The sequence below is a fragment of the Brassica napus genome, chromosome A3 (assembly GCF_020379485.1).
Source record: "Brassica napus cultivar Da-Ae chromosome A3, Da-Ae, whole genome shotgun sequence".
Taxonomy (NCBI): domain Eukaryota; kingdom Viridiplantae; phylum Streptophyta; class Magnoliopsida; order Brassicales; family Brassicaceae; genus Brassica; species Brassica napus.
In genome coordinates this window covers 16,880,493-16,895,663 of record NC_063436.1, presented here as the reverse complement: position 1 = coordinate 16,895,663, position 15,171 = coordinate 16,880,493, and the positions used below count along the sequence as shown (strand labels likewise).

At 30.6% G+C, this 15,171-nt stretch overlaps 4 protein-coding genes across 4 annotated transcripts; 2 read left to right on the top strand and 2 right to left on the bottom strand.

Annotated features, from left to right (window-relative positions):
- Positions 1–21: 21 nt before the first annotated feature.
- BNAA03G31950D lies at positions 22–1,452 on the bottom strand. Its single transcript, XM_013792742.3, has 3 exons — positions 959–1,452; positions 549–656; positions 22–450 (listed from the first exon to the last, which is right to left on the bottom strand). Exons 1-3 carry the CDS (start codon positions 1,274–1,276, stop codon positions 139–141), a joined length of 738 nt encoding a protein of 245 aa, XP_013648196.1. The 5' UTR covers positions 1,277–1,452; the 3' UTR covers positions 22–138.
- Positions 1,453–2,602: 1,150 nt separating this feature from the next.
- On the top strand, positions 2,603–4,761 carry LOC106353062 (putative phosphatidylglycerol/phosphatidylinositol transfer protein DDB_G0282179). Its single transcript, XM_048776378.1, has 4 exons — positions 2,603–2,813; positions 3,131–3,232; positions 3,435–3,595; positions 4,472–4,761. Exons 1-4 carry the CDS (start codon positions 2,624–2,626, stop codon positions 4,583–4,585), a joined length of 567 nt encoding a protein of 188 aa, XP_048632335.1. The 5' UTR covers positions 2,603–2,623; the 3' UTR covers positions 4,586–4,761.
- A 537-nt stretch (positions 4,762–5,298) lies between these two features.
- LOC106356777 (protein LURP-one-related 10-like) lies at positions 5,299–6,487 on the bottom strand. The gene is made up of 3 exons (XM_013796501.2): positions 6,221–6,487; positions 5,899–6,129; positions 5,299–5,544 (listed from the first exon to the last, which is right to left on the bottom strand). Exons 1-3 carry the CDS (start codon positions 6,428–6,430, stop codon positions 5,401–5,403), a joined length of 585 nt encoding a protein of 194 aa, XP_013651955.2. The 5' UTR covers positions 6,431–6,487; the 3' UTR covers positions 5,299–5,400.
- A 5,695-nt stretch (positions 6,488–12,182) lies between these two features.
- LOC106353061 (ras-related protein RABD1) lies at positions 12,183–14,464 on the top strand. Its single transcript, XM_013792736.3, has 8 exons — positions 12,183–12,430; positions 12,507–12,579; positions 12,674–12,721; positions 12,907–12,954; positions 13,080–13,151; positions 13,353–13,508; positions 13,752–13,855; positions 14,214–14,464. The coding sequence occupies exons 1-8, from the start codon at positions 12,417–12,419 to the stop codon at positions 14,317–14,319; spliced, it is 621 nt and encodes a 206-aa protein (XP_013648190.1). The 5' UTR covers positions 12,183–12,416; the 3' UTR covers positions 14,320–14,464.
- Positions 14,465–15,171: the final 707 nt, after the last annotated feature.

Here is a 15,171-nt window from a genome sequence, read left to right as displayed (position 1 = left end):
GTAAATCTTTGTTCATGAAAAAGTTACAAGCCATGTAATAGAATAAAGTAAATATATATCATACATCATGTGAGGACGGGACCGTTTGATAATACAAAATTACAAAAGAAGCAACACACATGAGGAGAAAGAAACTCATCAGAAGAGGTTATTGAATTGGCTGCTTAGTGAACCCTTCAGATTAGAATATAGGCCATAAAGCGAGTACTGCTTCAGATTCGCAACTTCGTACCACGAGTTCAACGCGGTGTAGTGCTTATCCGTGCCGGAGAACGCCAACTGGATCCCCAAGCTGCAATCTACTTGCCCTCCTTGGTTCTTGCAGCTTTGTCTTTTAATAGCGCATTCTTCTTTGTTGAGGCACACGAATTTGGCATTTCCAGAACATTTGGAGCATCCGTCTTTCTTCCAGAACAAGTTCTCAAGCCTACCTTTCTGAAACTCAAGAACCTGTAAGATCATTTCCACAAAATAAAGATTAACACATGTGATGATCATAGAGGTAGAAGTTTCTATAAGATGAAAATGTAGACTGATATGAGCTTTACAAGGGTGAAGCTTGTCACGACGTGATCGTTGTCAGCAACCATAATTGGAACTGATCTTGCAGCGTATTTCGCACCAGCGAAAGCTACCATGTATCCCTTTGATGAATCCTGGAATCACAAAGTATGATGTATCATCATGAAAAGCTAACACAAACATTCAAGACCTCAACTTTTAAGCAAAAAAAAAAAAAAATTAGTAATCTCATATCATGTTTAGCAATGAAGCTACTAAAATCCATTAGCTTAGCATCACGACAACTAACTACCAAACTTTACGACAACCCAACAAACTAAACTAATCTGGTCAGAAAAATTCAGATCCAACTGAAACTCCCCTACGATGGTCCTAATCCTTTCTAATCTGAACAAACCATTAATTCACCACGATAGATCAGAGATTGAGAACGAACCGGGCGGAAACTGGAGGAGCTCGAGGAGGTATTGATGGTGAGAAGTGTGATCTCATCGACTTTAGGTCTGAACACGGCGAGCTCAGAGTTGCCGCTGAGGGAGAGGCGGCGACGATCGCAGGGAGAGTACTGAACGGAACGATTGGTGCCAAAGAAAGAAGCTCTCGCCGCGAAGGCAATGCCGAAAGTGAATCCGTCGCCTACCGCGACTGTTGAATCTGAGCAAGGAGAGTAGACTCTGTTGTCGTCGCCGGCTTCCGTCAATGATGACGTCAGCGCCGCCGCGAAGAGGAAACAGAGGAGAAGGAATCTAGCCATCTGTCAAAAAGGAACAGAAAAAAAAAGAAGCTCCTTTGAAACTTCTCGCTCCGAATTGTCGTCAGTGTGATTTATCAAATAAGCCTTTTACCTTATGGGCCTGAGCCAAGAGGGCCTAAAAATAATGTTTAATATATAATATATTTCTACAGAAAAGAAAAAACAAAATGAAGGAAAAAAATGATACTAAAAATTGAATAGATAAATAAGATAAGAATTTTGGCCAATTCTGTCCTTCGCAAAATCTTTAGAGAAACAATGTTTCTTTCTAAATTCTAGAAAAATAAAAAATAAAAAATAAAATAGAATACATATAAGACAATTCTTTCAAATAGTTATTTTTGAGTTTTTGTTACAAAAAAGCCTTTAATAAAAAAAATAACCAAAATAGTCTATTTTTATTTTTAAAAATTTGAAACCATATTCTCAAAACCCATCCCTTTGACTTTAAACCTTAAATTTAGATTAGTTAACTCTACGATATAAATAATTTTTTACTTTTTAATAAAAAAAATGTTGATAATTTTTCTCATGAAATATTATTTTTGTGACAAAATTTAAAAAACTGTTATCCTTAGGAATTTCTCATACAATGATATATAAGTTTGATATTAATTTTAATTTAAATATAATAAATGAAAAATAATTAATCATATTTTAACAAAAATGACCACCATTAAGTGTCATGTCATGTCATCTCGCAATTATGATTTGGATAGATAATACTGAAAAGGTGCTAAAATCTCTAAAATTATTTTATACTCCTTCTATTTATTAAAATAGATGTTTAAAAAACAAAATTTGTTTCACAAAAATCTATTTTTGCGTTTTCTATTAAAATGTTGTAAATTGTTAGAAAAATAATTAACTTTATTTAGTTTCTATTGGTTAGAATTTATTAAAAAATAAAAACAACAAAAATATGATACATTTATTATTGCAACTTAATATGTTTTATTAATATTAAAAAGTTTATATTTGTGGAAGTATTTAGGAAGAAATGTTTTATATATAAATCGATTTCATGTTGGAAAGAGCAGATTCATTGAACTAATAAATTATTCTATTTGTTTCCAAAATAATGGTAGTCAATTTTGAGCTGTATTATTAAAAAACGTCAAATCTGAGCTGGCAAATTCCAACTATTTTTTGTTGCCAAGTGATAACCACAAATTGAAATTATACACAAAAATCCCACCTAACGGTTTGTTCACTGCCAAATCCTCTGCGGTTAACCACACATTCCACAAAATCCAAACCGTCAATTTTCATAAATCAAGGACCCACCTAAACGAACGGTCAAGATCTATCAGACATTCCTTGTGAAACGAGAATCCCGAATCAAGCATGTATGTTCTGTCTCTTTGCTTGTTTTTAGTCTCCTTTGTCCTCTCTAATCATCATCTCAAACTCCTGAAAAAAAAACTCTTCTTCTGCTCCGAGAATCTGTCAATCATGTCGAGATTTGCTCTCGCTATTATCTCTTGTCTTCTCTTCGTCTCGACGATTGTTAGAGCCACCGATGTCAGTTACTGCGGTATGTTTTGGTCCCTTTGAACTCAACTGTGTTTCGTCTCGTTTGTAGTGTTTTCGATGACAAAGTCGATGACTTTTGATTCTGGGTCGTTGTAATTTGATGATCTTGAGCTGGGTTTGATGTTTAAAGTCATTGTCTTTGATGTTGATTCTGTTAACTTTAGATTGAAAGTCGATGACTTTTGATTCTTGAGATGGGTTTGATGTTTGAATCTTAGTTTTGGTTCAAAGTCAATGTCTTTGATGATGATGATCCTCCTGTTAAATTTGGAGAGAAACCCAGAATCTTGATCTGATTTGGTATGTGTTTGGTTGCAGATAACAACGAAGAGTATCAAGTAAAGGTCCATGGAGTTGATATATCGCCTGATCCTATAGTTACTGGCCAGCCAGCCACTTTCAGCATCTCTGCTAACACAGGTACACATTCATTGCATATATGACGCACATATCTTTGTTTGTTGTGATGTTTTGTTCTGTAAAAGTGTCAATTGCAAACTTGAACATGTTATGTTCTCAGAACGATCGTTATGTCTAATTGTTGTTCAAGAAGTTGATAGATTTAAATGGAGTTTCTCTTGTAATTATGGTGTTTTTTTCTGTTTGATTTGTGTATATGAAGATAATGTGATCTCACGAGGAAAGCTGGTGATCGAAGTGTCATACTTTGGGTGGCATATTCATTCTGAGACGCATGATCTTTGTGATGAGACAAGTTGTCCAGTGGCAGTTGGAGATTTCTTAGTAGCGCACTCGCAAGTTCTACCCGGTTATACTCCTCCTGTAAGTTTATTGAGTGTTCTTTATCTCTTTTTGCTTAGATCTTTTGATGGGCTGTGCCCAGATCTGGCCCTGGATTTGTGGGATATACTCTACCAGGCTGAGTCATTAGGGCATCCTCAAAGGGGGAGCGGTTAGGTGTGTGCTTAGAGTGAAAATAGTAGTATAATATTGTATTTAGGCTAGGAACATGGGACATTCTCAAAGGGAGATCACTTAATTAAGGGTGTGCTTAACCAAATAAAATTAATTAAATAATGTAACAAAAAAACTTATTTTAAAATTGATTCCAAAAAAAAAAAGAAACACAAAATACAATTGGAAATTTGTATGAAACAAACATATTATTTAATTAAACAAACCCTAGGAAATGGGGAAAACATCGGTCATACCTTCAAGGGTGATACAGAAGATCGGTGAGGAGGAGATAAAAGATCGATTCACGGTGTGCTTCGGTCGGAAATCGAACGGAACTGGCTTCTCCCGTTCGTCGCCGTTTGTGGATTCGAGAGACAGAGAGATAGATCGCAAACCCTAGAAAATGGGGAAAAGAAAAACCCGTGTTCCCTTTTATTTTTTCGACCAATACACACTTGCCACGTCGACCAGCACTTCCCTTAAGCACAGTTCTTCGACAAGCCCTCCCAAACTGCTCTTAGCCCACTTTTGGATTAAATCCAAATATATTAAGCCCAAGCACACCCCATGTGCTCCCCCTTTGAAGATGGCCTTAGGCTGATTTGAATTTTATGTTATCCTTTAGCAAACATAACAAATGGCCTAGTAGTTGTCAAGATTGTTTTATTATATTTTCCATAGCAGAAATTGTTGGTCGGATTCTGCATTTATCGAGCAATCTAATCATGTTACTTCTCATAGGGTAAATACTCACTTACGATGAAGATGCTTGATGGGCACAAGAAGGAGCTAACATGCATCAAATTCTCATTCAAGATTGGATTGGGTTCATCATCATCCGTGGCCGACATGTAGAGCTATTTGCTCGTTGGAATATACCATTCCATGATGTCACACCATTTGCTTTGTATAAAAAGGAAAATACCCTTACTCTTTTACCAAAATTGTTGATCAAAAAAACATTTGGAAATTTCCCAATCTTTTCTCATGTTGGACCATTGGTAAAATCTTTTGTTACATATTTAGATAAATCACATGCATTATACAATCAAACCTTAATCATTAATGATCCTTAGATCACCACCAATGGTTCCATTTTAAAAAAAATAGAGTAATTCTATAATAGAATTAGTTCTATTCTAATGATAATATATTTTAGAGGGAAAGTAGAGTGATTAACAGAAATAAATGGATTAAACTCAATTTATATAGTAAATCAGATTTTACACTACTAGACCATCTCTAATATTATTCTATTTTTTTAAACATTTCTATATTAGTCTTTATTATAGAGAAACTTTGTTATAGAAGGAAAATATAGTTGTATTGAAGATTGTCTTAAAATACAGGATAAAGCATTTTTAATCGAGACTATTTTAAACCAAAAAATAGAATGAGTTGGAGATCCTTTTACCAGAATAAAAAGTACGAAAAAGAGAGTAGTGAATAAGAAGAAGCTGTCTAAGTCAAATGTTACACTTATCAAGAGTACAGTCGATTACCTGTTGAAGGAACTGAATAACCCTGAAGACTTTCGATAATCCTTTGTCGAGACAAAGAGAAATGTATCCATGAAAATATCATATTCATATCAATACAAAACATCAAGATTCACGAATTCTTATTTCATACTATTACAAAACAAGAATCATTCCATTAAAATTGTGTGTTTAGTCTTCAGAATCTTCTCGGTTAATGTCATCGAGAATTACAATGAGAGAGACTATAAAAGCATAATCAACGTTCGGATAAGCCGTGACCGAGAAGTTACTCTTCCCTATTAATATGCTCTGCGCGGTATGTTTCTTGTGCATCTGAAAAACCATATAACGCAACAACAAAAAAACGTTACGATCGGACTATATGAACATGGTATAATCAAAAAGTTCTGGGATCATAAACAATTTAATTTTAATAAGATTTTTTTTTATAATTTAGGACCATGCGATTTACATATATATTTCTTTAAATCTGGAAAACAAAACGAATATTTTTATTAGATTGTGCTTAAAGTCAGTTCTGTCAATAGAAATTAGCTACTATGGACCTGTATAAATCGGTTTTAAAAATTTAGAGGCAAAAATTTAGTGTTTCATTCGATTAAGTCTATAAACCGGCTCTGTGTATGAACTAGCTATATGGACCGGATAATGATGAAATATGATTACCTGAGCAACAATGGCATCAGATTTGCCGGCGTAGACGACGCATGATCGGTCGATCCAACTTCCTTTAACATGGAAGTCACATACCTTCATTTCCTTGTTTTGAGCCAAAAACACGTCTAGCTTTGGCTTCATCAATTGAATCATCGACGATCGTTTCAACGTGTACACCAAATCATTTTGGTTAGTACTCTTCCCTCTAAATACTTGCCACCTATCGTGCAGGCTCACTTTCTACAATTTTTTTTCATAACAAAAAAAATTGAATAATGGGACTTAATCCATGCACACGTTATAAAACAAAAGGTTTAATTTGTGCTCTTACGTTTTCTCTCAACGTCAGAATCGGATTGTCTGAAGCGTCTAGTAAGAACCTTTTGTCGGAGAGGCTAAACAATGGTTCTTTGACTTTGAAAAGGAGGTTTCCGTTAACGTCTGTGACGGCGAAGTTGCCGTCTGTTATAGTCATCACCTTACGTACGATACCCAAATCTACCGGGTACGGTGCGCAAAATTGAGGGCCCACGATCGCCATTTTTCTAATGAATCTCTCTCTTTACCTTTTTGTGATTCTTGAATAAGATCAAGATTGAGATTGTTTTCTTTTGTTGTCATGTAGTGTATTTATAACTAGGATATTTTGATGAGGAAAATCACTGAGATTTTAAATTTGGGTTTTGTCTATATTTGTTTTTGCTAAATTTTGCTACATAGCAAACACATTGATTTTTTCAAAGCAGATTTGATGGAAACAATAAATGATAAATTAAGGAGTGGGATTATGGGAGTATCTATTTTTATTGTGTATATAGACAAAAAGTAAGAATGTATATTAGTGAATTAAGAATTTTTTAATCAACATTTGATTAGAGCGATAAAATGATAGAAATGGTGGACATGTCAAATACTCTCTCTGTTCCTAAAAGATGTATGTTCTAGAAAAAAAAATTGTTTCAAAAAGATACATTTTTTATCTTTTCAATGTATGATTTTATGAAAAAATGTAAGTTTCAAAAAAATTAATGGTGTTTATTGAATTTCTATTGGCTAAAGTTTATGAAAAATTGTTATTCATAAAAAACAATGCATATTTAATGAGTTTTCTTAATATATGTGAAAAGTATAGAATATGCATCTTTTAAAAACAGAGGGAGCATAATGCAAGGATTTGTTATTATCATATTTTATTTGCTCATCTGGTATTATGTGTGTCATATGCAGTGCCAGTCTGATCAAATGTAAGCGTGTCTAATGAACCTGTTGCTTACATTGTTTTTGTATTCCTCTCTCCGAACACTAGTTAAAACCACAGTTCTTTCATGAATCTCCTCTGAACCGATACGAAACTCAAATCCAATCTTATGGTGACCATGTTGACGTTATAAGATAGTTGGCTTGTTTAGGTCTCAATTTCCTCTCAGAGTTAGGTTTTGTGTCTTGTAACTTTGTGGTTTAAGTATGCTTGAATAAGTTTTGTCTTTAGTATTAAACTGTGAATATGAAATGAATATAAACAAAATAAAATATATGAAATAAATAGTATTTGTAGCTTATTGGTTTTTACCAATTTTGATAAGAAATGTTTTTTTAATATTATATTTAATTTTTCGCATCCGTTTCGTTTGTTATTAGCTGCCACAGCGGTACTTCACTGGTGTAGTATGTTAGCCGTGATGGAAAGCTAATCCCCTATATATTAATTGAGAAACATTTAAAAAATATAACTTTAAGTTTGTAATAATTAAAAAAGAACCTTGCTGAGTTGTCAATCAATTAAGATGTCAATTTACCTTACGTGGCAGCTTTACAATCAATTAAAAAAAAAGTTGGTCCAAATTTAATTCTCATCTTCACTAGGTACATAAAATATACTTATAAACATTCGGTTAACACGAGCATAATAAATTAGTGAGACACAAGCATAATAAAAAATTGGTCCATAATAAAACGTTCAACAAGTCATCTTACATTCGGTTATGTACTACGAACCTTTGACTTACATTTATATGAAACAATTTACATATGATCATACAACTTGACATTAGGTTTTCTGTAGATATCTTCAAAGCTCAAACCTTACTACAATAACTATGGGGATCAAAGCTTTAGTGATCAATTAGTGATTTGGTTTTAATAAGTTCTGATCTCTTGGACTGAAGAACAATATTACTTTTACATTGTCTTAATAATCATTTATCAATCTCAGAAGCTTTGTACAGTAAACAGCACATACATCCCTTATATATTAATTGAGGAACATTTGAAAAGATGTAACCTCAATTTTGTATTAATTAAAAGAGACCCCAATGCATAGGTGGCACTCAATTAGGTAGTCAATTACATTCAATTGAAAAATAAGTAGGTCCACATTCGTTTTTTATATGTTGTTAGATACATAAATTGGTCAAACTATATGATATAATGATATGATATGATATTTTCTTTCCTTAAATAAAACCTACGGAATTACCATAAATGACTAATATATATATGACAATTAATGAGTTTAATAATAAAGATTTGATAACAATGTATATCTCCTCCATCATTTTTTGTTTAATTTTATATTATTAAAATAAATTAAACAATCAAATTAGCTATAAAAATAAAATTTAGATTTTTTCGTATATGTTATATTTTGAATTTTTAAAAACGACAATAAATGACTAAAACTATTAAAATTATTATGTTAAAAATTAATGATCAATGGTTTAACATTTTTATTATAAGAAGATACACATGATTTTAAAACCATATGAGTAAAAAGTATTATTTAATAATAAAATAAATATATATATATATATATATATATATATTAAACACTATATACCATAAGATTACATAAATATTTTAATATTAAAACTTTCAATGAATTTTCAAGAACATTTATAAATTATAAACTTATTAAAGATTTCAGATTGAAAATTTTGTTATCGATGATTTAAATATTTTGTTATAAAACGATATGAACGATCATAGAACCGTATGATTATAAATTATTATTTAATAAATAACTATACAAAATATACTATTCCTAGAAAAATAGGTTGGTCCATCTTAACTTATATTACACTTTTTATTAAACTAACTATCGAATTGATAAATAACGTACCAAAAAATGTTTTGCACTTTCCTTAAATAAAAGCTACGAAATTACCTAATATGATTAACGTATATGTGAAAATTAATTATAATGAATAATAAATATTTGATAACAATTTTTGTATCTTAGTTCTTTTTTAAAATTTATATTATTAAAATATAATTAAAAATCACATTAAATATATAATAAAAACATTTAAAATTTTTCTTATATGTTATATTTTGAATTTTTCAAAACGTCTATAAATTATTAGAAATTTGAAGATCCTCACTCTGAAAATTTTGTGATCAATAGATTATTTTTTTGTCATAATAAGTTACAAATGATCATAAAATTGTATTAATATGAACTTTTATTTAATATTATAAGAAGATACACATTATTTTAAAACCATATGAGTAAAAAATATCATTTAATAATAAAACATATATATTTATATATATATATATAGACTATACTATATACCATAAGATTACATAAATATTTTAATATTAAAACTTTCAATGAATTTTCAAAAATATTTATAAATTATAAACTTATTAAAGATTTCACATTGAAAATTTTGTTATCGATGATTTAAATATTCAGTTATAAAATGATATGAATGATCATAGAGCTGTATGATTATAAATTCTCATTTAATAAATGACTATATAAAATATACTATTCTTAGAAAAATAGGTTTGTCCATCTTAACTTACATTATATTTTTTATTAAACTAACTATCGAATTGATAAATAATCTACCAAAATATTTTTTTGCACTTTCCTTAATTAGAAGCTACGAAATTACGTAATATGATTAACGTATATATGAAAATTAATTATTATGAATAATAAATATTTGATAACAATTTTGGTATCTTAGTTCTTTTTTTTTTAATTTTATATTATTGAAAGATATTAAAAAATCACATTAAATATATAATAAAAATATTTATATTTTTTCTTATATGTTATATTTGAATTTTTCAAAACGTCTATATATTATTTAGAAATTTGAATATTCCCACTCTGAAAATTTTGTGATCAATAGATTATTTTTTTGTTATAATAAGTTACAAATGATCATAAAATATAACGCATATGAATTTTTATTTAATAAATATTCAAACTAAATAATATATATATATATATATATAAACACTAATGATTTAAAGCAACAAGATTGGCTGATCAATTTAGTCGTCCAGTTGAAATCTTTCAAAAGTATGTGAATGACTAAAGTCAAAGTAAATATGGATTTAGAATAGTAGTTATATTTTACTAACCAAATACCGAAAAAACCGAACCGAACCAAAACCAACCCGATATCCGGATTGAACACCCGTAATCTAAATGAAGCCAAACTATTGTCTCATTCTCCAAAATATAATAAAAATAATAACTTAATCCCGCGCAAGGCGCGGGTCTTATCCTAGTAAGAGATTATATACAGAGCCCATATCGCAACAACAAGAGAAGAACAGAAAACTGAGCAGAAGAAGATTGTATACGTGGTATGGATTATTGTTTAACCGTTATATATGTAGATTAATAACGGTTAACCAAACGAAATCGAAATATGTTAATAACGGTTAACCTAATCGGCTAACCAAATCGAGATTATATACAAAGCCCATATCGTATTTTGTATTGTTGATGTTGGTTTGATGCAGATTTTTTTTTAATTGAAACGAACGAATATCGACTTGGAAGATTGACTTACTGTTACGTTTGTTATCTTTTCCTTATTAAAAGAAATAATTAAAGATTATTATCTGAAAAAATCTGATGATTAAATATCAAATATAGTGTCTTGATACACAATTTGGTAATATGTAATTAAGGAAAATCCTATTTAAAATGTAAATACTTTGTCATCAAGGCAAGCATTGATAATATTTATTTGGGAATTAAGGAAACATATAATACGTGCAATTCGTAGTAGTTAATAGGGAATATAAACGACCTTAACATAATATCAAAATCTTTATAAACCGATCAAACCCAATAAACCGAATAATTAAAATATAACAATATAATTATATGTAAATCATATAATATAAGTAATAATATATATATATATATATATATATATATATATATATATATATATATATATATAATTTATTGTATTGCTATGGTCTTCATACTTTTTAAAAATATTGATTTTAGTAATTTTAGTAATTTTATTATTTTGTTTTATGTTAAAAGTTATTTTCATCTTTTTAACAAATTAAACAAAATTATATTTTTTTCGTTGAAAAATATAATGTGTGCTAATATTTAGTTATTTAATAATATTATGAATTACTAAATTTTCTTATTTTATTGTATTAAACTATTATCAATAAAAGAAACTACTCGGATATGATTATGGAAAACTGCTCACAGATAATCATGGAAAACATAATAATAACGTTAATGTGATACACATATATAGCATAATGGAAATTTTGGTAAAAGTAATTATTCTGTTTTGTTAATAAAAATATATATACATACAAATTGATTACCAAACGAATCTATATATCAAATATTTTTTCTTTACAACACAATTTTTTAGAACTTAAATTAGGAAAATGATATTGAAGATTAAGAAAAAACTTTGGCACAAATGAATGAATTGCCTAATTGTTTATCGTAGTTTAAGAAAACGCTAATGATCATGTTCTTTCTTATTAATTAATGATATATATCATGTTAACCTAACTTTGATCCTATAGAAAGTATCGGTTGCAACTTGAAAACAAAGAATACCATCATTAAGTATCATCATTAGTGTAGCTTCAAAATCGAAAAAATATAAATTTTATTCTCCTATAAGTTAGTAAAAGAAAATACTAAAATATATCGAATCCATAATAAATTTTAAGTTTTGATCCACAATTCCAACTAAAATTGTTATCAGTTCAACGTGTAGATGATTATACAAACAAACCAACACTGTATACATATATACAAAAAATTGATCATATATAAATCTTAAATTTGTCAATACCATATGTTTTATTTAACACTAGTATATATAAGTTGACGTTGAGCTCCGAACAAAACATAATAGTTGTTTTTCCACTTCTCTCCAGAACCGGAAGGAACACTACTAGATAGCTGGGTCGAACTCCAAGATTTGAGCCCGGCCCACTATGTATTAAAAGGCCCAAAAGATCAAGTCTAAAGTTCCAACTACGTAAAAGAAATTAGTGAGACAAGGTCAAAAGCTTCTTTATTGTCACGGAGACAAGTAAAGGAAAATAATTTAAAAACTGTAGAAGAAAATCAACATTGAAGTCGTGGGGTTCAATCAATGTTCACAGCACTTTAATCGACACGCCTAACCGTAACCTCCTTTTATTTTTTTCCTAGAAAACTTCTTTTTTTCCTGGGAAAAATCTCTCGAATCAATCGGAAAAACTCACCAAGAGCTCGAGAAACCATGAGCAACGAGTAGTAAGTGTTTTCCCTCTCTATCGCATTCCCCGACTCTTCAGCTCAATCGTCTCTTCCTTTTGTGCGTTTTTTGTAGTGATTACCTCTTCAAGCTTCTGTTGATCGGCGACTCCTCCGTTGGAAAATCATGCCTGCTTCTTCGATTCGCTGTGAGCTCGACTTGATTTTGATTCGATTCTCTTTTCTTGTTTAAAATGAGATTCGCTGATTTTTTTTTTTTGTTCGATTTGATTTTGTGTGCAGGATGATGCGTACATCGACAGTTACATAAGTACCATTGGTGTTGACTTCGTACGTTACTTTCATAACCCCTAAACGATCATATACTATATAGTTTTTATATTTATCACAAAAGTTGCTTATAATGTGGTTCGATTGGCGAAAAATTAGGACCATAGAGCATAGACTATATAGTATTGATTATGTGAATTGATTTTTCATTACGAAGTTTGCTTATAATGTGGTTCGAAATGCAGAAAATTAGGACGATTGAGCAGGATGGGAAGACGATTAAGCTGCAAATCGTGAGTTTAAGGCATTTTTGTATATGTTAAAGTCATGTACTGTGGATCTTCTCTTCAGTAAGAAAGATCATTTGTATATAACATGTTTAGGATAATCATGTGTTACTGTTGATGGTTATCTTCAGTGGGATACTGCTGGGCAGGAGCGTTTCAGGACCATCACTAGCAGCTACTACAGAGGAGCTCATGGAATCATCGTGAGTACTCTTACTTTTTGTTTAACTAGATTTGTGTTTTGTTCAGTTTCTTTTAAGTGGTTTAGTCTATACGACTTTACCTTGTGGCGATTTTAGCATATTTTTCTCTGCTTTGTTTGTTAGTGGGAAAGAGAATCCTGGAAGACTATTTTAATATTTGGTGTTTAAAATGATGAATTTGTATGATGATATACGCAACAGATTGTGTATGACTGTACTGAGATGGAGAGCTTCAACAATGTGAAGCAGTGGTTGAGTGAGATCGACAGATATGCTAATGATAGTGTCTGCAAGCTTCTTATTGGTAACAAGAATGATATGGTTGAAAGTAAAGTTGTTTCCACCGAAACTGGAAAGGTTAGCTCGCATCCACTATCTAGATGAGTTGCTAGCATTGCTTTCGTATAACTTTACCTTTTTTTTCATTTGATTATACGATCATTGGTATTGTTATATACCACGGCTTAAAAGGGGCTATGAATGTATATATGATCATTGACCAAAGTCTCAAAGTTAGATAATATGATTTCAGCGATTAAAATTATCTTATGTTCAGTAGCCGTTTCTCCTCCTGCGTTGCGTATCTTACGTTTCATACAGGCCTTAGCAGATGAACTCGGAATTCCCTTTCTTGAGACCAGTGCTAAGGATTCTACCAACGTCGAACAAGCATTCTTAACTATTGCTGGCGAGATCAAGAAGAAGTATGTTCGCTGTCTTTTAAATTTCCTCAGTTTCTGCAACATTTTAGTCTATATTCCCTAGTGAAGCTTGTCTAAATTCTTCTCATTAACTGCCATTATACATCAAAGCATTCTCTGGGTTATTTCTGCTGCAATTCATGAAATGAACCATTTATTTAAAATGTTAAATCGGATATACGTTTTTGGAGTCTTGATGACTGATGGAGAGATACAAAGTTCCTGCATTAATGTTCTCTTTCCTTCTGTTATTATATCATATATGGTAGATTTTTTCATGTGTTTGATCTTATTGTATAGAGTTTTACTTGTTCAGTTTCGTTTTATTGAATCTGACCATATGTCATCATTACTGTTTCAGAATGGGAAGCCAGACGAATGCAAACAAGACATCAGGAAGTGGAACTGTCCAAATGAAAGGTCAGCCAATCCAACAGAACAATGGTGGCGGTTGCTGCGGTCAGTAGTTAAGCAAAGTGTTATCAAAACTATGTGAGACTTTGTTTTTCTTACTATGTGTTGTGAAAACTAATGGCTGTCTAAAACAATAACGCTGGAAACTTTGATACTTACGTCACTCTGTGTTCAATCTATGGTGGTAGTTGCAATGTCCTTGTCTCTAGTATAGTATAACTTCTATTATGATTATATAATTCGAGTTTGGAACACATGATTTTTGGCTGATCATGTTCACTACAATAGGATAGGATTTTGAAAAGCTGCAGCTACATCCATAGAATGAGAACACGAAAAGAGACGAGTGACATGATAATGAAGATGGAACATGATTGATACTTTTGAGATTCGAGCCAAACTCAACTTTCTTACAAACTGTTTCTACAGTACATCAGTTAAACTCATCATTTACCCACATGGTTTCAGAAGACACCAAATGCATCAAAATTACACACAATTTTTTTTTAATGTATATATGTTCTAAAAGCAATCAATTCCATCATTATTGCTCTGTTTATAAAATCGATTCCAACTTAGATTCATGCATTTACACAAAACTTCGAAATAAAATTCCATTCATGCACATTATTATCTAATTTGTAGTGATATATCTAAGTAATCTTATTGTTTGTGTTAAAGCTTTATGATATCATTTTTCTTTAAAAAAATGCATGCGCAATAAGTAGAGCCATAGAGCAACATATAAATATGTTCTTCAATTTTTAACTAAATAAATTTAAAATATTTAAAAATCAAGCATCATATAAGAATATTTCTCATTTCAAATTGTATTTTTCTTTTGATTTTTTTTCTTTAAAACAGAAGATGGTTCATGGTTTCATACATAATTCAACGGATAGCGA